General features: G+C 41.1%; 1 protein-coding gene, 1 long non-coding RNA gene and 1 other non-coding gene across 4 annotated transcripts; all 3 read left to right on the forward strand.

Moving 5' to 3' along the window:
• The first annotated feature begins 858 nt into the window (after positions 1 to 858).
• Positions 859 to 3682, forward strand: LOC117827993. The gene is made up of 6 exons (XR_004634310.1): positions 859 to 1227; positions 1966 to 2046; positions 2235 to 2272; positions 2969 to 3011; positions 3363 to 3412; positions 3500 to 3682. It is a non-coding gene; the product is annotated as an uncharacterized LOC117827993 (long non-coding RNA).
• On the forward strand, positions 2310 to 2377 carry LOC117828574. Its single transcript, XR_004634437.1, has one exon. It is a non-coding gene; the product is annotated as a small nucleolar RNA SNORD52 (small nucleolar RNA).
• Positions 3683 to 8598: 4916 nt separating the features above from the next.
• On the forward strand, positions 8599 to 21842 carry c16h6orf47 (chromosome 16 C6orf47 homolog). Of its 2 annotated transcripts, XM_034704776.1 has the most exons (4): positions 8599 to 8896; positions 8981 to 9179; positions 11081 to 12384; positions 18765 to 21842. In XM_034704776.1, exon 3 carries the CDS (start codon positions 11469 to 11471, stop codon positions 12375 to 12377), a length of 909 nt encoding a protein of 302 aa, XP_034560667.1. In that variant the 5' UTR covers positions 8599 to 8896; positions 8981 to 9179; positions 11081 to 11468; the 3' UTR covers positions 12378 to 12384; positions 18765 to 21842. The 2 variants fall into 2 exon arrangements, with proteins under 2 accessions (XP_034560667.1, XP_034560666.1); XM_034704775.1 differs by lacking the exon at positions 8981 to 9179 and having other exon boundaries at positions 8601 to 8896.
• Positions 21843 to 23668: the final 1826 nt, after the last annotated feature.

Raw genomic sequence — 23668 nt, forward strand, 5'->3', positions numbered from 1 at the left:
ATAATTTGTAGATTTAGAGGACGAGAAGAGAGTAATTTCTTAAAAAAAAAAAAAAAAAAACATTAAGCCAGAAAAATGTCTGTGTAATTTTTAAAATTAAAATGTAATATTACTTTTCTGTGAAATGAAACAGGTGTGATTCCTTAAAGCTCCTGAGGAACTTTTGTTTTGTGTTCATTTTAGGCATCCCCTGTGGACAAAGCTGTACTTGTGTTCTTCTTGCTGATCTTGTCCTGTAAATTAGCAGGCAGTCTGATTACTGATTTATAACAATCTTAACTTGCGTCTGTAAATAGTCAAGGTAAAACATGAACAAAGGCGGTGTCTGCTGCCTGTCATGATGACTCACTTTGTCAGACTCCTACCTCCCTGCAGGGGTAGGAGGACCTATGGATGGGACTTACAAGCATAAAAAATAATTACAAAGAAAATAGGAATTTTCTCGCTGGGGGTCTTGTTTACTGTGGTAGATCATAAAGAAGGTACCTTTAATTCCTTTTGCATGACCAGAACAAGAGTCCTCACTGGTGCTGTCTCAAAACTTTATGCATGGTGATGTTTCATGATTTTAGATTATTGATATGTCTGTTCACTCTGTCTTGTATTATAAGACAATAAGTAAGACTTGTATGATTAATTTAATGACATCATTGTATGTTTATTATCTTTTAAGGTCAACCTTGGACCAGACACTTTAAAAGCATAAAGCTTTGAGTATTATCCTTTAGGGGCATCACAGGCCAAATTCCTTAGTCCAAGAGTTTTATAACAGAGCGTTTTCTAGTGGACAGTATGAACAGGCAATATTCAGGACACCTAAATGACGTGATTGTTTGAAGGACCCGCAGATATAAAACATGGGCTGACTAGCCATTTGTCCTTTCTTCCGCAGCAGCTAGCAGTAGTGCAGTGTTAGATAGGACAGAGCTTTGTGTGCATTTACTTTGAGAAAACATCGAAAACTTAATTTAAAGAATGTTGACTCTCCTTTCAAAGAACAGTTTAGGCTCACTTAGTAAATACTTGGTTAATACTTCTGGGCGGGATGGGACGATGAGCAGCGCGTGCTATGTCTCCTCCATGTTTAGCACGTGGTATGGATGTGAGGTCAGTTTTCGATAGGAACCTGGAAACCTGAAGATATGAGGTTTTAGCTCACTAAAGTGTAGTTTGGTTGAAAAAATGAGCACGAACAGATCTCGTGGAGGACCACGTGGGCACCCTGAGGTGAGTTATAAAACATAATGGTCTGAAATGTTTTGCTCAAAGATTCATTTTAAGAGCTGCTGACTCTTAAAGAGAGGGCGAATGATGCATTTCATTACATTTAGATTTTGATAAAAATCACTACTGGTGAAATAAATGCACTTATTTGTTTGCTCTACAGTGTAAATCAGGATTGAATACTATATAAATCGATATGATTCATGATCCATAAATAGAAGGCTATATAATAAGACAATCGTAACTTGGAACATCAAGATATCTGATTAACTGAGTAGTCTTGAATAAACCCCGGGAAGGTAACTTGCAGGATTAATGTCGCCCAGCGCCACCACGAGGAGCTGTGACGTAGTGACCAAATATATATATATATATATATATATATATATATATATATATATATATATATATAGTTAGTTTTAATTAAGTTTTGTTTTTAGTTAAGTTTGATTTGGTTTCAATGCTCTTGTTTTTTTTGTTTTTTTTTATCTAAACGATCGCTCAGTGGAAATGGTTTAATTTCTATAGTGTGCTTTTTATCTCTGAATATGACTCTCATGGTGTTGACACTATATTGAACTAATCAGTCCTCTGGTTTTTGATGCCCATAAAGCACATGGATTCATTTTAGATCCTTGTTGGCAGATAAAATCTACTGGAGCTTTAACTTGCAGATCAATTTTTTTTTTTAACCACATCCTGAAAGCATGACTAAGTGAAGGGGACTTTTTGCTGTTTCAGAATTGGGGATGCTGCAGAGCTTTTCCTGCATGCAGATATCCTTCCCTCTGACAGGAGTAGAGTCTGCAGCTGTGAGATGAGGTAAGTTTTAGGAAGCCACTAACTATAATCTGAAGAAACGAACATGCTTGTATGATGATTCACTAGACTAGAGTCTCTGATAAAACCATGAAGATGTCTTCACAGTGCACTGATCTGGCAGATCACTTATTGTTACAGACCGTATAGAGCAGAACTGTCTCTGACATCTTGTCTTAATTTCTCTTCAGGTGTTGGAGCTGGATCTGCCTGATGATGTCTCCTCTCTGTAAGTCTGACATGAGACCGCCTCACTATCATTATTGTGGGATGATGATTCATTAGACTAGAGTCTCTGAAACACCATGAAGATGTCTTCACAGTGCACTGACCACAAACCACTCTTGTGATTGGATGTCATTACCCTGATTTTCTGCTCTTTTATGCAGAGTGAACATCACTGCAGGACATTTTTCAGAGCATTGACTCTCAAATACAGCAGCTTTTATTCTTTACCCTGTCTGGAAAAACAGTTTACATATCAATGCTGCGACTGACAGAAGTAACACTCGACGATCCGTTAAGTAACTCATTGACTAAACTTTATAGTCTACACATGCAGACTATAAAGTTATGATGGCCTGAGGGTTTAGAACATTTGGTCTGATATATGCTGCCTAAATGAGAAACTAAAGGTGATTTAAAGATTTCATTGAGAATTAAAACTTTCGCCCTTTTGGACTGTTTGTAAATAAGCAGATGTGTTAAAGGTTACATTTTCACTCTTCTCTAAAACCACTTTACTCTTAAAGTCTGAATTCAATGTGGTTATACAAACACTGTAGTGTGTCCTACAAGCAATGCCTGGTTTCATTTTAAACTGAATGCAGTGAAGGGGTTAAAACATCCAAACACAGTGGTCTGGGCCTGAATTGGTCTGTGCCTGCATGCTTTGGTGTTCACTTTGTTTGTTCTTGTCTTTTAGCTCATACCTGCAGACAGAGGAGTTGCTGTGACGGATCATAGATGTAAGTACAAACTTCTCTGTAGGAGTGGGATAACTTTGGTGTTGTGGGGAATTGTACATGGAGTCTGGTTAGAGTAAATTATAATCTTTGATGTACGCTCTTAAAGAACAGAGTGTTTAGGTATTTAATCTAATGCCAACACTTAGTGTTGTAGTCAGATCACTGAGGTTCTCCTCCTCTGCTCCTCTGCTGTCTGAGTTTGGTCGATGATGATTCAGTTTTTCGGTTCGACTGATTTGTACTGATGTTTTCTCGCAGCGCACTGAGACGCTCAGACTGTCAGAGCTCTGGAGACTTTTTTAAAGTCTGTCAAAGCTGACGTTTAATTCCCTGGTGTTTCTGTTTCTCCAGGTCCGACTGTGGCAGCCTGAGAGGAAGTGTGTTGGGACGGGCATAAAGAGGTCGGTGTTTGTGGAGTTACATTAGCTCATCATTAACATGAATGTTAAGTATTGTGTTATAACGGCTGACATTAAATGTCTCAACAGATGCTGAAGGGTGAGTCAGGACTGCTTCAGATGGTCCGTGCTACATGATGGAAGTCAAATCAAATTAATGTCTGTGTTCATTCAGTGTTGATTAAAATGTCTAAGTTATTTAATTTGTCTGCAAAATGTCCTCAGTCTTGGCTTACAGGTGATATTGAATCAAATAAACGGTTACAAAACACACCTGGATTCAGTCTTATTTAGACTCTCTTCAGTAACAAAGTTCAGACCCTGCATCATAATGGTGGGGTGGTAAGGGTTTTTGCAAGTTACCTTGACATTTATGAAGCATTTTATTAAACCTTGTCCAGTATTTTAGAATAATTGAAACAAACTAGAGTTTTATTTTGCCCTCTGGCTTGGGAGAACAGAAATACAGAGCAGCCTTTACACGTGGATAAATCTTTAAAATAGTTGTTCTGAAATTAAGTCCTGTATAGTAGAGTTTGGTTTTAATTTACATTGGGTTTTTTTCTTTAGTTTAACTACATCTAACTCTCCAGACTTTACTCTGTTTAAGTCTACATTAATTAGCTCACTAGTGCACTGGATGGCTTTATCCCTTAAGGACTGCTTTGGTAGTCTACTTGCAGCAAACACTCTCCTGGTGGTAATCAATCCTGAACCAGTGTAATGACTGTAGACTGCACATAAAATACCTGCTCTACCAACTGAGCTGTACTGGCACCTCCCATTCCCCTGTGTTACATGAAACCTTGTTTGAATGTTGCTTATTAGTCATGGAGTTTCCTCATTTGGTGTAAGGTCTTGATTTGAGTTTATCTAATTGCAATAAGTATGCTCAAAGTACATGGATGTGTGATGGATAAAAAGTGTACAGATGACTAATAGCTGTGATCAAGGAGGTGTATGAATTTAAACTTAAACATGAACAGTTAAAGGTCTGAGGGTTTTGCTTTTTATAGAGGAAATGTGAGGACACAAAACAATCAAAGGGGTCTGAAAAGTTTTGGGTAAGATTTTGGATTTATGAAAAGATTGGATCAAAATATATAATGTCAGAAAAATCATTTGATATTAAAATACATTTCTCCAAACAAATCTGATCAGCTATTAATATTTGCTTCACACTTTGTATGAATGCAAGGACTAGAAAAATGTACCTGTTTCTCTAAGCTCGAACAGCTAAAGTGTTAAGTTTAAAATGTATATGCACACATTACATATTTAGTTGAAACACGAACAACAAAAACATGGTTTTACAATATGTGCAGGAGAGGTTTGAAGCCCATGAAAAGATGGAATAACTTTCTGTCATAAAAGGATTGTGGTTTCTGATTGGATAAAAATCTTTGAAGCATTTAAAGAAAATATAAAACTATTAACACTGCAAGTGCATAAATGTACAGCTTTAGCATAAGAATCAACCAAGTGGAAAGCAAAAGACTGCACAGATAACTGCAACAAATGCAGAGAAGACTGATCACACAAAAAGTCACTCATTCACACCCTCAGAAGGCCCACACACACGCACACACAAACACACAGAGTGAGAGAGAGTACTGAAGTAAGGAGTGCATTTTTTTTCAGTTTTACCTGCAGACAGCCGTATAAACTGTTCAACTGTGTTATCATGTTCCTAGTTCATATGTGCAAATCTGATTTAACCCAGAGCAAACTGTGCCACTGAGATCTCTGGTTCCCCCCAGTGGGGTGCCTTGACCCCAGGTTGGTAACAGGAGGATATGTACGGTGGCCCTGAAGGGCAAAACACAACATCATTTCACAAAACACAACATGTTGCCTATCCTTAGCATCACAGGGTTTCTTTGGGAAGTCTTTTTGTTCCACAATTTGGATATTGTAGTCCAAAAGCACAGTTCAGACTCCAGTGTGAGGAAAGTGAGTCAGTTCCATCCCCCATGGACAGTCCCCGCCAGGATTCAAACCCAGGACCCTTGCATTGAAAGGCAGCAGCCCTGTCCATTTTGCCTCTGCTTGCTTATCTAGGTTTTTTCATTTTTATCTTAACGGTACTTCAAAAGCACAACTCGTCTCCTTTGTGTTTAAACATTTCATGTTTACCACCAAACAGGCCTCTGTCCAGGATCCCAACCCTTTACTATATCATGCCTTGCACCACCTTACACAACACAGTACCAACCACTTCACCACAGGCCTGCCTGCAGTGCTTATCTAACTGAGATTTAGGTGTTTTCATTTAATAATTTGATTGGGATACTTTAAAAGCACTTGTTAGACAGTGTGAAAAAATTGATCCTCACATGGAAAGCCTCAGTCCAGGATGTGAAGCAAGAATTATTTTGTTGAAGGTTGTCTGTGCTAACCACTGCACAATGGACATGCCTGTAATGATCAAAGTTATTTTACAAACTAATCAGAAAGAATACCATCCTGTTACTGTCCCTAAAGCATTCAGATTACATGTAATCAGAGTACTTTCCAAAGAGCAGTCAAATTACATGTGATCAGAACGTGGAAAAAAGGGAACAATTTTGCTCCCGAAGTGAAAAAGATCTGATGCTTTTTCATCTGAAGTCTGATACCTGACTCTGAGACCTGAGGATGTCCTAATATGTAGGCTACATTACATGTGTATCCTTTAATGAAATATTCCTTTATTATTTCCATCTCCTCTTTCATTCCTTCCAACTCAGTTTAAAATTTGTGAAGGGACTCAGCAGTAGTAGTAATAGAAACAGGAAATGATGTCGAGCTGTTGGGTTCTGTCCAATCAGAAACAAGACGTGTTGTCCCTCCCCTTTCGGTTTTGTGAAATGTTGTTGTGTTTTCTGTCATGTCGTTGTGTTTTGCCCTTCAGGGCCACCGTAGCTATGTCTTTGATGCTCGCTCTGATGTGAAGTGTGGATACAGGGACCACTCAGATGTGAAATGAAATAAGCGTGAGACTGAACATCATCTGCCCCTCCACACTGTGATAATAACAAACTTAAGGTATAGAAGAGCTTTCAAACACATATTTACACATAGAGAAAATGATCATGGTCAGATTAATACTAATAAAAAAACAGTAAAGAAATTAGTCTCTTTGTTGTTTCTCCTTACAGCTTTTTTTTTTTTTTTACAATCAAAGGGCATCACGGTTTACATCAGTGTACAATGCACATTTACAGACTGAGCATGAGTTAGTAAAATTAAATGAACACAACACAAGCATAAAAATAAAATCAATAGATAAAAAAACTTTGTGATCTAATGACAAATTAAGGCTTGTTTTGGCTTACTTAGTTTGAACATGTTAACCCCATGAAGATTAAGATCAGTGTCTGACTCTCAACAATCTGTATTTATGGATGTCTTTGGTCATACAAATCAGGGTTCTATTTTTTATTTCACTTTTCTATCTTCCACTGGAGCACCACATTTTAAAAAAAGGCCTCAAAGATATCACGAGTAAATAACAGATGTTTAAAAAGTTTCAGTGTCTGACTGAAAAACTTCTCTTGGATCTCTAGATCTTTGTCTCAATGATTAGTTACAGGAATAAATCGCATTCTTCTTATCAAAGTGAGTGTCCTATTCTTGGTTTGTTTGTCAGTAAAAGTTCTAACACGTGTCCAGCTACAGTTAAACCACCTGATTACATGTTTGAAAAGGCTGAGCTATATCTGTACACTCTAAAACCACTCCCTACAGCTACATCCCCACAGTGAAAATACAGTGTATATGCCACATAGTTCATCTTGTGGTCATGTCATGAGACCATGAAGGTAAATCACCTGAAGGCTGGAGATATTTTTATACAGTCAGTAGTTCTGGTAATCTTTCTTTGTGCAACCTTTTTGTGGAAGCGAAAAAATTCTCAGCGTGAACTTGAAACTTTTTTTACTGGTTATGTTCTCTGAACTGTTCTTTTTAAAGCTGCTGTTGGTAGTGACAGAGTAAACATCTGTTCAGAGAGAGGGACTCCAAATATCAACACTATCCCTCCCAACCAGATTTCCTCTTAACCCCCCAACACAGATCGGCGTGTGCAGTCATGATAGTGCCGGACTCATAACAAATCGGAGGACGTAGAAGGGGCAGCCCCTTAACCAATCAGGACAGAGGATTGTAGATTAGCTATGATTGGTCCGTCATAACGGGAACGAGGGGAATAATAACATTGCTTGATACAACGGCATTGGAAAATGCAGAGATTTTGCAATAGTCTCAAATTACTTTACTTACCTATGAGTACTGACCATAGACTGTATAAAATATGGATGTAGTATCCGTGACGTAACTCATCTGTTTCTAAAGCGCTGTTTTGAGGCCAATCGTCAGCCATATTGCTGCTGTCGAGCGATTGTGAAGTAAAGAGGCGGGCTTTGAGCCTCCTAGCCTACAGCTCCCGCCTGTCAATCAAGTCAGCTGTGCCTCTCATTGGAAGACTCGTAATCTCAATATCTTCGAAATTCCCGCGTTAGAAAAAAATTCACCCCCGTACAGTGTGTGCCGATCGAGAAATTAGCTATCCAGACGACACTCATCTTTTGTACCAGGCTGTAAACATTTTTATTTCTGCTGTAAAGATCGTCTTTTATGAATTGGTGTGTATGTGGTTTCCGGTACTTCCGGAGCCAGCCTCAAGCGTATCTTCGATGAACTGCAGTTTTTAGCACTTCCACATTGGACTTGTATTTTTAGACTGGAGGTTGCCACTTGGTACCGATGGGCATTATGGCCTTTTCTCCAAACCCAGCAGAAAAAAGTAACGTTTTTCACACCATTCCTACCAACAGCAGCTTTAATTATTCATTTTCTAAAGTTTTAATTCAATTTATTTCATTGTTCTTACTGTCCTGATTTTGTACCCGTGCCTTTTTATTTGTATTTTTTAAATATGTCAGAGTCATGTGAGTTATATAGTTAAACTGTATGTGCAATCTAAATCAATAAAGAAAACAGCATTGTAAGACCACACCCTGAAACTTCACCCATGCCATAAATATAGAGTTTATGCCCCATACTTCATATGTTACCCCGTTTTAAGGTCCATTCGATGAATTACAGTACCTTCAAACCAGAGACAGTATTTTTCACATATTAACATTAATCTTTGAGTGTACAATGTTTTTGTGGAGGTAAAGACACAGAGTGTGAAGCGTGAAGTTTTATTTTGAAGGTGCAGACCGGACGGGCAGCTCTTCTTCGTCTTTGTTCCAGAATCAGGTACACGGTCCAGAACGACCTGGAGGACCTGGACCGTGTTTTTAACGGGCTGACGGTACCGAACCCGGTACCTGTGGTCAGCTTACCCTGACCTCATTATCCACACAGAGAGGACACACACCCTGCTGTGTTTAAAACACACAGACAACAAGTTTGAGAAGTTGACGTGTCCGTCGACTTCATGATGCTAACAATGAGAGCTAACTTAGCTCTGACACAAACAGGCTAACGTCACAGCAGGTGAGTGTTGATTTCATCAGATTAACCACAGCATAAACTCTGACAGGGTTCAGATCAGTGAAGAGGGGTGAACCATTTCATCAGATTAACCACAGGAGAGACTCTGACAGGGTTCCGATCAGTGAAGAGGGGTGAACCATTTCACCAGATTAACCACAGGAGAGACTCTGACAGGGTTCAGATCAGTGAAGAGGGGTGAACCATTCCACCAGCTCACCGTGAAGTGAACATGTACAGGTTAGCTGGAGTAGACAGCAGCGCAGCTTCATCACACACAGGTTAGGTGAGTGTAAATATGCAGGTAGGTTCAGGTGTGCTGGGTAACGACAAACTTAGAGGGGTTGGTTCAGTCAGCTGTCATGACCTCAGATAGGGAGCACTGAGCACTTTGTCTGCCTTCCTGGTGCATTGGTGACACTCCTGTTCGTCATGATATTATCTCTATTTCTATAAAGAGGAAATACAAATCATTCCTTTATTTAGATGGTACATATCTGGCTGTTCTCTCCTTCACCCACACCACCCACCCTGATCAGTTCAGGAGGGTTTCATGAGTTTTGTGCTTTCAGTTTTAATTATGAACTTATTATTCATGCATTCTTCTAAAATAACTCCATGAAGGAGCTTTTCACACCTTTTATATTAAGAACACTTGAAGGCAGCAGGATGGTTCCACACAGAGAGACAGAGGTGAGGCCTGGTGTTACGGTGTATGACTTCCAGATGTATCAGAGTTCATGAATTCCAGCACAGTCTGGATTTAGTAGAGACAAACGGTGACGGCTGTCTCATATTAAGGATCCCTCCACAGGCTGTACATGCATTCAATGATAAACTTTCAGACCACATTATAAAATACGCCCTTGTCTGCAGTAGGGCTGGGCGATAATTTGATAATGACAATTATCGTGATATAGTTTTTATTCAATATAAATAAAAAAAATGTTCGATAAAATTTAAAATGATATATTCAAACCTGTAATTACACCGTCCCACTGGAAAGGGAGGGGCCCTAATGTGTGGCTAGTTGCCACCTAATGTTAGAAAGAGGAAGAAGACTGCATTGGACAGCCAATCATATCGCAGGGCGAGAGGTAGGCGGGGCTTGATGTTCAGAGCAGAATGTAAACACAGCTGAGACGAGCGACAGCGACACTGAAGAAAACTCAAAACCTACCAGCTCAAAGCAGAGTCGTTAGTCTGACACTGTCGACTCTGTGTTAACTATTAACTTAATACACTTCATTAAACATATTTTCAGGATGTGGGTAAAGGAAGAGCACAGAGACAACTTCTGCAGTGCATTTCTAACACGTTTAATGTCCACAGCGACCATAGGACAACTGAAAACCGTATGACCATGATGCATTCACTGCACTGTGGGAAACAACATCACTCTGCCTGTAACCCTTAGTAACCTTACAGGGGAGTGGACTAATCAAAACAATACTCTACTAAACTGATACACAGAATACAGTATGATATTACTTTGTTGTAAATTTAAATCAAATTATGTAAATGATCTCAACCTGATAAAAATAAGAATCTACAAACTAAAATCACAAAAATCTCCTTTTACATAAAAGACCTGCTTCCTGTTAGCACCGTCAGAAATGATGGATTCAAAATGTTTTATCAGAAAACTAAATCCAGATACAAACTAACAAACTGTCTTCAACTTTCACTCAGGACCAAAAATCTGATTTAAATTTAAATGAAATAATGATTTGGTATTTAACGTGATAATTATCGTTATCGACTGATATGAAACATTTATCGTGATAACATCTTTTTCAATATCGCCCAGCTCTAGTCTGCAGTGTCTAAGATCTGCACTGAAAACCTTTCACCTTTATTCTTCTCAGCAGTGTTGGCAGCACCTTTTTAGGCGCAATGGGTCATTTACAAAACGGCACTGCCACTACACCAGCGTAATGTCATAATTGTGGTTAGAAACGATAAATTCACCCAGTGCTGTCCTTGAAAACAGTCCTCTTCATGAAACACCTGAGGAGAGCCTGAGGCAGTGGTCTCATAATTACCCTGTCAGTGTGTTCAGGTCGGCTTTCTAAAAACGGTGAAGGTTAGTCATCAAATAGTCGGACCTGTGTTGCATTAACGTAACATGACGTTGATGTGGAGTCTAAAGGAGGATTTTAAATGTTGTTGTTTGTTTGTTTGCAGGTTTGAGGAGTGGAGCAGCTTCTTCCTAAAAACTGAAAAACAAGTTTCAGCCAAACGCCTGAAGTCTGTTTGACTTAACCTGCAGACGGTCCGAAAGTGTGTCAGGTGGAACCACGACATGTAGACAGAAGCTTCTTAATGCTGCCAGTTTGTTACAGTCAACCACTGTTTTGACATTCACCTCTTCAGACACACCCAAAGGTGTTCCTATGGCACATAACTCTGCCCAGGCCTTGTGAGCAAGAACAACCACTTATCAGCTGAGTTGGCAGTGCGTGCATGCTTTCACAGTGAGCTCACATAGCTGCTGGGCCAACTCAAGCAAGAGGAGCTTAAATCAAACAGCAGACTCATTTTGATTCACCTCCAGGCGGCTCAGTGAGGGAGGATGACAGCTGTGGTGGGCTGGGCGTGGGGGTGGGTTCGCTCCTGGGGCGGCAGCAGCAGTAAAGCTGTGTCTGAGAATACTCCCACGGTAACAGCTGAGGAGCAGAAGCAGTTCAGCCGGGGGAGCAGGGGGTGGATGTCTTGGATTTGGGGAGGATGGAGACAACAGAGTGATCACGGCACTCCAGTGGAGGAGTTCTGGGAGGCTCAGGAGAAGCTGCAGCCCATGGAGGTCGAGGTTCTCGGTGCAGCGAAGCAGGGGAAGGATTCAAAAGCACAGCAGGTTTCAAGATGGTGGAGTAAATATGTCCCAACCTCTTACCTTCCCTGGCCAAGAATAATGGAACCCAGCGGTGGAAGGCGGAAGAAGCGCGATGCTCGGAGTGGAGATGATGTTGATGGAGACTTTTCAGACTATGGGACACCTCCTCCGTCTCCTACACCTTCTGCTCACATAACATCTCCTTTCCGACTCTTTGTGAATGGCTTGAAGCTGGAAATCCTCCCAGAGCACCACGACATCTGCTTCAACTTCCTGCGCCACCTGTTTGACCTGTTCGTGGTCGGATTCCTGTGGACCGTGTCCCCCCCGACCAAGCTGATCCTGGAGGTGCTGGGAGTCCAGGGAGCTCTGAGGCTGTGGCTTCACGGCATGGCAATGTTCTTTGTCTCCACTGTGGGGATGGCAGGATTACTCTGGCTGGTTCAGGAGTACCTCCCTCAGTTTGCCCTGATCTACGGGATCATCCAGGCCCTGGTGATCTCTGTGAGTGTGAAGCAGAGTGTCCTCCTCGACACAGAGGAGGAGGAAGAAGAAAAGGAAGAGGGAGAGAAGGAGGCTGATGAGATGAAAGACAGTGAACACAAAGAGAAGCTGGTGTCTGCGAAGGACAAGGTGAAGACGAGTTAGACTTCAGGTGAGCTCCACAACTCCTCCAGTGTCATGTTGAGGTTACCTTTAGCACTTCAAAAAAAGGGCTGGGTTCATTTTTTATGTTTTATGACTTCTTAATAAAAAGTCCAACTGAATAACCTTGTGCTGAGAAACCTGCTGATCTATAGGAGTAGGTGACGAGTGACACACAGACAGCTCAAGCTGCACCATAGCTCAGGTGATACCCTGGTTTCTACATAGAAATGCACAATCAGTGGTGTGTAATTGACCCCTTTCACACGTGGACCCCTGACATTTCACACAGCTGGTATTAGCATTTACCAGACTGAGCCTCAGATGCAGGGGTTGCTACACTAAAGTAGAACCTGTAGGTTGTCTATTTGTGCAGTTAAAATATTGGTGTGTGTCACACTCTACTTGGCCTGGTAAATGTTCCTGCTTTTTGTCCTTTGCCAATCACATCCCAGTTTACTTAATCAACAATAATCATCCTTTAATAAAAGACACAACAGCATGTCACTCACAGAGCACATTTCCTCAGAACAAGAAGGACTTTGAATACCTGTGTCCTCTTAATGAAGGTAGTTTGAATGCAGGCTCTTTCTGGAGTCCTTATTTATACTGTGGTATTTCTATTTTTACACAGGTATATGACCTGACCCCTTATTCCACTCTGCTGTAGGGAGCATACAAACCAAGAGGAGAGGATTTTGTAGTTATGGGTAGTTTGGTTTTAAAAGTTTATGAGTCAGTGTGAATTTAGTGAGTGCGGTTCATGTTTCTCTGAGAGATTTATTCCAAATCCCATTTTCAGTTTTTATTTAGCCTCGGTGTCTGTAAGTGGTAAGTAGTTATCCTCAGCATGTACTCTTGATGTTAAACTTTGTTATTGAAGACGTTTCTGTTCATTTTGGTTAATATGAAAACTATGACTTTACATGGATAGGTCAGAGGTGAATAAGTTAGAGTTAAACCAAGCGGCAACCTCCGGTCTCAAAATATGAAGCCCATGCGTAAGTGTTATAAACTGAAGTAGACGATCTCTACAGCAGAAATAAACATGTTTACAGCCTGGTTCAAAAACAGCCTAGGTCTGAAGAGCTAATTTCTCTCTCGTACGGGGGGGGGTGAACTTTTTATAATGCGACGTTTCAGAAGATATTAAGATTATGAGTTTTGCCCATTTAAGGACATGACTGACTTGACTGACCGGCGGGAACACTGTAGCTGTTGGCGAGGAGGCTCAAAGCCTGCCTCTTTACCTCACACTAGCTTGACAGACATTAATTTGAGTTCAGCATTTCCAATATGGCACCTGCTGATCATTGGGTTCAAAACAGCGCTTCAGAACCAGGTGGGTGACGTCACAGATACTACGTCCATTATTTATACAGTCTATGGCTTTATCATGTGGTCACACATCCTGAGAAACTTCAGTGTATGTTTACATTTGGATATATTTTATTAAAGAGTTGAAGTTGAAGGAATTACCTGACCTGACACACACACACACACACACGCACACGCGCACACGCACACACACACACACACACACACACACACACACACACACTGAGCCGTGTTGAATCTATTTAGACCCTGTTACCATAGTAAACTCACTGTGACTTCCTCTGATTGGTGTGAAACCTCTGACACAGAGCATCACTGATAGTTGATCAGCCCGAGGCGTCCCAGTCTCTGCTTCAGCTTCATGATCTGTTACAGAGAAATGAACCTACACTGTGTGCTCTGTTCAGATGGTAGATGGACAGAGGAGACACTGAAGCACAAAAGAAAACATTAACACACATTTCTAACCTTAAATTTGGATGTACAGAGAAGATGAAGTGGCTCATCACATTAGTCTTAAGTGATTAATCTATGTTTGAATTGGAGCCTGCTCCTTCAATTTGAATCAGTTTTTCAGGGATTCATTTAGGAGAATTGTTTTGTAAACCATCTACACTTCTTAAAGTCATTTTCTTTTATAAGTATTACCCCACACATTAGTTAGAGCATACCCTGTTTTTGTACAACTGTGCGTCGCCTCTAGCTCTGCGTGTCAGCACCTGTGAGCACTTAGACTTAAAGCAGTCAGTGTACTTGTGATGTTCCCTCTTATCTACATCTCTGTTTGTGCTGTACTCTCTCCAGATGTACGTTTGCTTATACAGGTGCCAGCTAAATTAAACTGTGGCGTTGTTTAGTTGAAATAACGGTTAACGAAAGTAAAAATGAGAGTTTCATAAATTGTTTTGAACATGTTAGCCTACTTCAGGGTAATTTCAATGTCCACAGAGAACCTTTTCTGTCACTATTTGATACAACATAAGATATGCTTCATTTTAAACACACACTGTCACAGTTACATAAAAGGGATGGGCAATTCAAGCCAAAATACTATTGGATAATCGCTGGCATCTATTAGGCGATTATTCGTGATGAAAGGTTAAGTTGAGACAACTGCAGCAGGAGTAGACCGTCAAAGTAAACGCTCCTCGGGACACCTGTCCTGTTAACGGTCCGTTTGTGTGGCAGTCGCATTAACCAGCACTGAGAGGAGGTGCTGCTATTAGCAGGCACTGGCAGCGTCTGTCTCGACCTTCATGCCAGCGCAGCAGCGTGGCGTGTAGGTTGACATTTTACAGCCACGCTCAGTCTCTGCAATTTTCTCCGTTTCTGAATCTCACACCATTACACTTGGATTTCCAAGGTTACAGTACTCTAGCTCAGTTGTTCTCAAAGTGGGGTCCTGGGACCCCTGGGGGTCTGCGAACCATAGCGTGGGGGTCCACGAAATAATTTGAATACATTTAGTAAATCATAAAATTGTGCTGTGTCATTAAAAACAGCATATATATACCATTGTTATGATACCATTTGGTGGCTCGAAGGGTTTTACAATACAAATAGTTCCAAGGGAAACTAAGAGTGCAAATGGTAGTAAGCATGTGCTTTAGTGATGGGAAGTTGGGCTCTTTTCAGAGAGCCGGCTCTTTTGACTCGGCTCCCAAAGAAGAGCCGACTCTTTTGACTCCTGAACGGCTCTTAATTTAGTGTGATTAGGGTTAGGGTTGTGATTAGGGTTGGGGTTAGGGTTAGGGTTGTGGTTAGGGTTGGGGTTGGGGTTAGGGTTAGGGTTGTGATTAGGGTTAGGGTTAGGGTTGTGATTAGGGTTAGGGTTAGGGTTACGGTTGGGGTTAGGGTTAGGGTTGTGATTAGGGTGAGGGTTAGGGTTGTGATTAGGGTTAGGGTTGTGATTAGGGTTAGGGTTAGGGTTGTGATTAGAGTTAGGGTTAGGGTTACGGTTGGGGTTAGGGTTGTGATTAGGGTTGTGATTAGGGTTAGGGTTGTGATTAGGGTTAGGGTTGTGATTAGGGTTAGGGTTGGGGTTAGGGTTAGGGTTGTGATTAGGGTTAGGGTTGTGGTTAGGGTTAGGGTTGTGGTTAGGCTTAGGGTTGTGATTAGGGTTAGGGTTGTGATTAGGGTTAGGGTTGTGATTAGGGTTAGGGTTAGGGTTGTGATTAGGGTTAGGGTTGGGGTTAGGGTTAGGGTTGTGATTAGGGTTAGGGTTGTGGTTAGGGTTAGGGTTGTGATTAGGGTTAGGGTTGTGATTAGGGTTAAGGTTGTGATTAGGGTTAGGGTTAGGGTTGGGGTTAGGGTTAGGGTTGGGGTTAGGGTTAGGGTTGTGATTTGGGATAGGGTTATGATTAGGGTTAGGGTTAGGTTTAGAACCAGAACTAAACTTAAGCATACAGAACCAGAACAAAACTCATGCAAACAGAAACAGAATCAAACTAAACCAGAACCGAACCAGAACCGAACCAGAACCAAACCAGAACCAAACCAGAACCCTACCAGAACCAAACCAGAACCAAACCAGAACCAATCCGAACCGTTCCAGACTTGAACCAGAACCCAACCGTAACCAAACCAGAACCCAACCGAACCGTACCAGAACCGAACCAGACTTGAACCAGAACCGAACCGAAACCGCACCAGAACCATACCATATACTAACCAGAACCGAACCAGACTTGAACCTGAAACGAACCAGAACCGAACCGAACCGTACCAGAACCGTACCAGAACAGTACCAGAACCGAACCAGACTTGAACCAGAATCGAACCAGAACAGAACTGAACCAGAACCATACCAGAAACAAACCAGAACCGAACCAGAACCGAACCAGACTTGAACCTGAAACGAACCAGAACCGAACCAGAACCGAACCGAACCATACCAGAAATGAACCAGAACCTAACCAGAACCGAACCAGACTTGAACCTGAAACGAACCAGAACCGAACCAGAACCGTACCAGAACAGTACCAGAACCGAACCAGACTTGAACCAGAATCGAACCAGAACAGAACTATACCAGAACAGAACCAGAACAGAACCAGAACAGAACCAGAACCGAACTCAAGCAAACTGAACCAAAACCAGAACCAAACTCAACCAAACAGAACCAGAACCAACTCAGGTAAACTTAACCAGAACCAAACTCGAGCAAACCGAACCAGAACCAAACTCGAGCAAACATTATTAATGTCCTCAGGTTGGCATTGAGAAAAATCTGATGCCTCAGCTTGGATGGGCTGATCAGATTTCTCCTCTCAGTGAGTATTTGCCCGGTCTTCAAGAAGACTCAGATGGAACAGATGTAGCCACGATACACAGCCTCCCCTCCATCACCTGCATCCTATATCCTCACGTGATTGGCCGCATGGCCACCATGCTGACCAATCAAAACAAAGTTCTGCTGTGAGCAGAGCTGGGGCTGAGCACTGTGAGAGCTAAGCAGCGAAAGGAAAAAACTGGGAGTCGGCTCTCTCTCGATGCGAGCCGGCTCTTTTGATTCACTATAAAGCATCGTCTCTCAGAGCCGCAGCTTTTGATCATGACACATCACTAATGTGCTTAATCTGTGTTACAATTATAAGGGGGCCATGGACAATTTTCTCACCTGTAAGGGGTCCCTGGCTCCAAAAAGTTTCAGAACCCCTGCTTTAGTTAGCAGGAGTGCAAACTCCTGATAGTGAAAACAAACGGAACAAAAAGAGCGACACAGCTGCACAGAAACTCCACGTTGTAGACATCACTGATCATAATAGACATCGCCATGCAGGAAGACAGTTTACTTTTTTTAAATCTCTGAGAGATCTTCAAATACAGAGTGTGTCTTTACAGCGGTGAGATTTTTTCAGAGTTTCCGGTAACGCAAATAAAAAAAACGTGACATTTGCTTTGTTTTATATCGACCACTTAGCAGGATGAATATCATGATTAAGCAGGTATATTTTGAGTTGAGTTGAGAAACATTTGTGGCCATTTTTGTCATTCAGATCTATTTAGGTCATTAATGCACTGATCCTCTGATCATTATTATTATTTAATTATTTCAGTAAGGCAGCTTCCTGATTCTTTTGCTGGCTCTTTTGTTTTTTATTTAGCTCATTTCATATTTTTTTAGAAAAGAGAAAGCTGAGATGTTGCCCATCATTGTTACTTGGTTGCACTAATAATGTGAAGTGCTGTACATCTGTGGTTGCATTAATCTATTATCAATTTGCCATAATTTTTAAGTATGTAAGAGATGATTTCATTGATAGCCATAGACTACATGTCTTTCAATGTAGACTTCCACTGAGAGGAGCATATTAGACTATTTAGGAACTAAATTTAGACTGTCATACCAGCTTGATCATCAATGAAAATGTCCCGGAAAATGATCTCTGGAAAAGAGTGGGAACCCTGACTGTATTTTAATGTCAGGCTTCATCTGCACATTATCATGGTGCCTCGTTCACCCTCATTAGCCTTTAATATTATGATGATCTGTGGAGCACAGAGAGGAAGAACTGTGATCCTGTGACCAAATTATGAAGCATGATTTTCCATTAGAGTTTTAAACTTCATTATCAATCAAAAGGACATCACATGAATTCAAAACCTTGTTAAATAGACAACTATGACTTGTTGTACACAATTAGAGATACCATTATAGAGGCGCTGGTGGTCTAGCGGACTAAGCGCCCCATATACAGAGGCTATAGTCCTCGTCCCAAAGGACGCCAGCTCGACTCCCAGCCATGACCATTTCCTGCATGTGTTCCCCTGCTCTCTGCTCCCCACATTTCCTGTCTCTCTTCAGCTGTCCTATACAATAAAGGAAAAAAGTCCCCCCCCCCCCAAAAAAAAAAAAATAGAAAGACCATTATAGGGGACCTTTAAATCCCCTGCTGAGATCAGTCAATGACTAATTATTTTCAGATAGGCCGATATCTTTCAACAAGTATTAGCTTAATGCTAACTTAACTTTCAATCCACTCATGCCCTTTCTCACTGAAAACTATTTTTTTTTCCCTCCTTCAGTAACATATTTGTGTCTTCCTACAGATGCCGAGGCTCTGCTGTCTGTCCAGGGGGTCACACCTGTATGAGAGCTGCAGGTGTGTGACATCACACACCAGAGACGGTGTCCTGCAGCTGGACTCTCCTGTTTTATTGCACACTTCTTACAGACTGGTTGACGTTGTACTTGTGTCACTTTATGTTCAACACTATTGATCTGCAGTTTATATCCGTGTTGTCACCTGAATGTGGACTTTAGAGAGTTTATTTCAGATGCAATCAGGCGAGGGGTTCTGAATGTTCGACAAGGACAATGTTATGCAGTATTTAAGGATTTGATCTGTTTTGTTTAGTATTTCTTGTTCTGTTGGACTTTTTCTCTCTGAGTCAGTCAGTCAGTCACCTGTTGCCTTTGGTTCAGTCTGAGGGAGAGGAAATAACAAAATTCAACTCCAAACAATGAGATAAACAGCTAAAATGATAATATGTAGAATCACCAACAGAGGAGTAAAATATTGAAAATGTATACCCCTGCTTTATCAAAATAAACCCCCTGTGCATTAAATGTTAGGTTAAAGGGTATTAAAAGAAGTGTAGTGTGAGCGCCTTCTACAGAGGTATAGTTTCTGCATAGTACCCTGTTTAAACACTACAGTAAGCGGGGAACTGTTCCCACACAGACTTATGTATTTAAGAGTTACCCCTGATGTTTGTTCTGTTTGAAGTTATTTAATCCTAAAGTGAATTTAGAAGCAGGAGCTCCTGCAGCTTTAGTCAGACTGTGCGGACTGTTTGAAGATTAAGTCTGAGCGCTCTCTCTCTTTTAAATAGTCACCTGTATCGAAGATGAATCCATGCACACTTCCTCTACTCCAAACTATGTCAGACAGAGCAGGACCATTGCATGTTTACTGCCTGTAAATTGGCCTGGTGTAGGTATTGGCCATGCGGAAAAGAGATAAGGTGAAAGGACAAACTATTGAAATCTAGTTAATTAATGCAAGGCGGTAAAAACTGTACAATCACTCTGAAATCATTGTATACAGGAAGTTGTAATGTTGTCTTTAAAAGGGGTTCTGAAAAGCATGTTACAAACATCTGGTCAAACACACCTTTGCGTTCATATAACACTAAAATGACTCCTTTTGTTTAACAGTTTGCAATGTTTGCAAAGATTGTTTTCTCCCTGCACCAGCTGCACATGATCCATGTTTCGCAGCAACAGAATGTAAAGCAGCCTTAGCACACTCCACTTTGTTTGCAATTTGCATCTTTAAAGCTTAGTTTAGGAGGATGAGATTCCCCACAATCCCCACTAATACTTAATGCAGCCGAAATAAAACAGATAACGCAAAAAGGGGAAGTAGACAGCAGGGTTAATAAAGCTGCAGCTGCCCACGTGAGTAACATAAGGAGAGACGTGCTGCACATACAACAATGCAGACTTAATAAAAAATGCTAGAGTCCAGAACAAATGCAACCACTGACATGCCCTGCAGAAATTGAAACCACTGCATCCACAGCAAATGTGCTGCAAATACATAAATTATGCAAAATCAAAAACATAAATCCAGAAAACAGCAGAAGAAAAACACTGCACAAACATCAATCATCACAACAGAAATGCCCCCGGCCTGCAGGAGGCACTCAGTGGAACAGTTTATCATTGACAGAGGAGAGTACAGCACTTTCTGTCATGTGCATTCTGACTTTTAACATGTTTGGCTTTATGTAAATTGGCTACTGTAGAACTGGGAGTTGTCCTCAAACCCCTGTATTTAAGTCGTTATCAACTTAGTACAGAGGGTGAGGGTCAGACATGTGACCTCACACAGCAGCAGAAACAAAATGAAAGGACCTCGTTGGGCTGTCAGGATTGAACCTAAAGTAAAAAGTAATCATTTTGTTGATCCAGCCAGTTGGGAATGAAACCGTTATTCTCAGACTATTTCATCACTTAATTCTGTATAATCACTCACTCAGCCTACAAGCTAAAACATTACTTCATCCCAAAGTCACCAAAAGTAAATATCAGACCCTGTATATTCAAGGTACATCCCTTTAGAATAATCTTACACTCAGCTTGCATTTCTCAGACAAATCAGGAGAAAATGAACCAGTCTGAGTTTTTTGTGCTACACAATTTGGTCTCCTATCTTTTCTCCTATTTTTTGTTATTAAAGAGAAAAGATAGGCCAAACCCACTAAGTAGGCCAGGAGGGAATATGTGATACCACAGGTTTATAATCTGTTTCTGTTGATGAAGAGAACGTTTGTTGCAAACTGAAAACAACACATGTTTGAGAAATCCTAGATTTCTTTTTTTTCAGGCTGCATTTTGAAAAAGTGTTGCGACATACATGTTTTTATAGCATACTAAATCCTACTGAGTTCTAAGTTTGGGACTGAATGTGTGGATTCTAATTTGAATATCATCCTGTTCACAGTTTGATATTCAGTGATCACCCTCACCAACATGTTACAGGAGGAGTTCAGGATCACTTTGTTGAACAGACTGATGTGATCGTGCCTTTAAAGGATCAAAAGTCAAATTTATTCAAATCAGGACACGTGAGAGGAGGGGCAAGCTGCCACTGCTGACCTGTTGGTTTGCACACCTGTCAATCAAATGGACAATCACACTTTAAAATGTACCACAAGAAGCCATTAGAGATCCTGAATGCAGCATGGACTTCAGAGAGGTTCTTTAAGTCAGGTGAGACTAGTTAAATGTTGAGTAAATGGATTTCAGTTGATTTGATAGAGTATCTATCAGACTCCGAGAAACGGACTCAAGCCTCTGAGGTTATTCTCATGATATGTTAATGAAATGTTCATGACTCTGTTTTGTATTTTAATATTTCCACACTGAACTGAAACACAGACTGTGACCTGTGGAGAGACTTTTTATTCTCCATACATGAATAACACGATCGATCATTGAAGCTTGTTGTGTTTAGAGATCGTAACACCAGCAGCATATCTTCATGTTTCTGTGCCATCGTGTTGCTTGTTTGAAACTTTATAGGGAATATAAACCACACTATGATGTGTTTGTATGGGTTTTTACTTCCTTGTTATGCTTCAGAGTTAAAGGCACAAAATAAAACACCAAACATGAAATCTGTGTCTTTTTACTTAATCATTAGAACCACAAACCTTTAGCACAGCCTGAGAAAGGTAATTTCGAAACCATTTAATCCTGATGCAGTGAAATTATCCTTCTTTGTGTACATGCAGATTCAGATTTATAAAGAGATAACATAATTTCATCAAAGATGTTCTACAACGATCATGTTTGTCTCGCAGACAAGATAATATCTAATAGCGGTTGTGTGCTCTCTCTCTCTTACCGTGTATGACTGCGGCTTAAACATTACTGATCATTCAGACCTCACAAACCACCCTGCTCTTGGTCACTTGGAGGCAGTGTTTCCAGTTGGTGCAGTGATGACTCCTCCAGCCAAGTTTTGTCTGCAGAGGTCCTCACATGTCACTGCTGGGGTCAACCAAGCGGCAACCTCCGGTCTAAAAATATGAGTCTAATGCGGAAGTGTTAAAAACTGCAGTTCATTGAGGATCAGCTTGAGGCTGGCTCCAGAACTCCACATACACACCAATTCAAATTCTGATCTTTACAGCAGAAATAAACAAGTTTACAGCCTGGTACAAAACACAGTGTAGTCTGGATAGCTAATTTCTCGATTGGCACACACTGTAGGGGGGGTGGCAGCAACCTTCGGATGAAAAGAAGCCGCCAGGATGAAGAAGCAGGCCTTTTGGACTTGGCTAGACCAGGGGTCTCTGGAAGCAGCTAACAGATAACGAGTGGCTAGAAGGGCCGCAACTTTGGTGTTTGTCGAAGCAAAAATCCGGGTGTGGGAGGAGTACAGGGAGGCTATTGAGAAGGACTTTCAGTTGGCAGCACATGAAGGGGAAGCAGGGCTTAGCTCAGGAGGAGAACTTCAGGCCCCGGAGTGGGAGTATCATCTGGCGGTGGAAGGAACATGGGGCATGGGAGTTAGCCCATCCAGTCTACATCTGTTTTAGGGACTTTGAAAAGGCCAACTATCGTGTCTTGTGAGGGGAGTATGGGTATGCTACTTCGAACTATCTGATCCCTGTATGACCAAAGTGAGAGCTGCGTCTGCATACACATAGTAACCCAGGTTTAACTATTATTTTGCAATACATTATTTAAACTTACCTTTGTGTTGGTCTGCTTAATATTTGCACACACTGGGCTTTAGTTAATTCAAATTGAGAAATTATTATTATAGTGACACATAACTGCACATGCTGGCCATGGAGTTGGTGCTAGCTCCAGGTGTCCCATTGCATTCTAACAGAATCCCCCCCTCAGGTCTGGTGAAAGTGAAAAAAGCTTATGCCTGACGTCCCCCTCACTCCTCTCTCGTCCACGTTTTCAAACGTTCTTTTATCATAACTATTCGTTGCTTTCAGTGCACACACACATTCAAACACACACACACACACACACAATCAAGAAATCTTACCTTTCCTTGAATGCAGATCAGCGCTTTCAGACAACAACCACACATGCTCAAACAAGCACCCAAAAACACAAACACACACACACACACACACACACACACACACAAACATGTAATATCGTATCCTTATAGCTTCTCCATGAATGTTGAGCAGAGCTTCCAGACCACTTTGAGACACGGACATATGCAGACAGAGACAGACACGCATGCATTTTGAAAGCTGCACCAGTGTAAACCTGTTGTTCTTACATCTTTGATGAGCCCCACCCAATCTGCGGTCAAGATAAACAACAAACATCCAAGTCAGTATTAAACTATCAGTGTTTGGAAAAGTTCACATTTTAGTCTGAGACAGCACATTGAGGGGGGGCTAAACTGTTTCAGAGGTTCTTAATTTTATTTCTAATACTATGAAGCAGGATTTACGGTTGTCGA

This window comes from Notolabrus celidotus, chromosome 16 (genome assembly GCF_009762535.1).
Source record: "Notolabrus celidotus isolate fNotCel1 chromosome 16, fNotCel1.pri, whole genome shotgun sequence".
NCBI lineage: Eukaryota > Metazoa > Chordata > Actinopteri > Labriformes > Labridae > Notolabrus > Notolabrus celidotus.

What these genes read in the sequence shown, in the direction of transcription:
- c16h6orf47 (XM_034704776.1), top strand. Translation starts at nt 11,469, where the DNA reads ATGACAGCTGTGGTGGGCTGGGCGTGGGGGTGGGTTCGCTCCTGGGGC.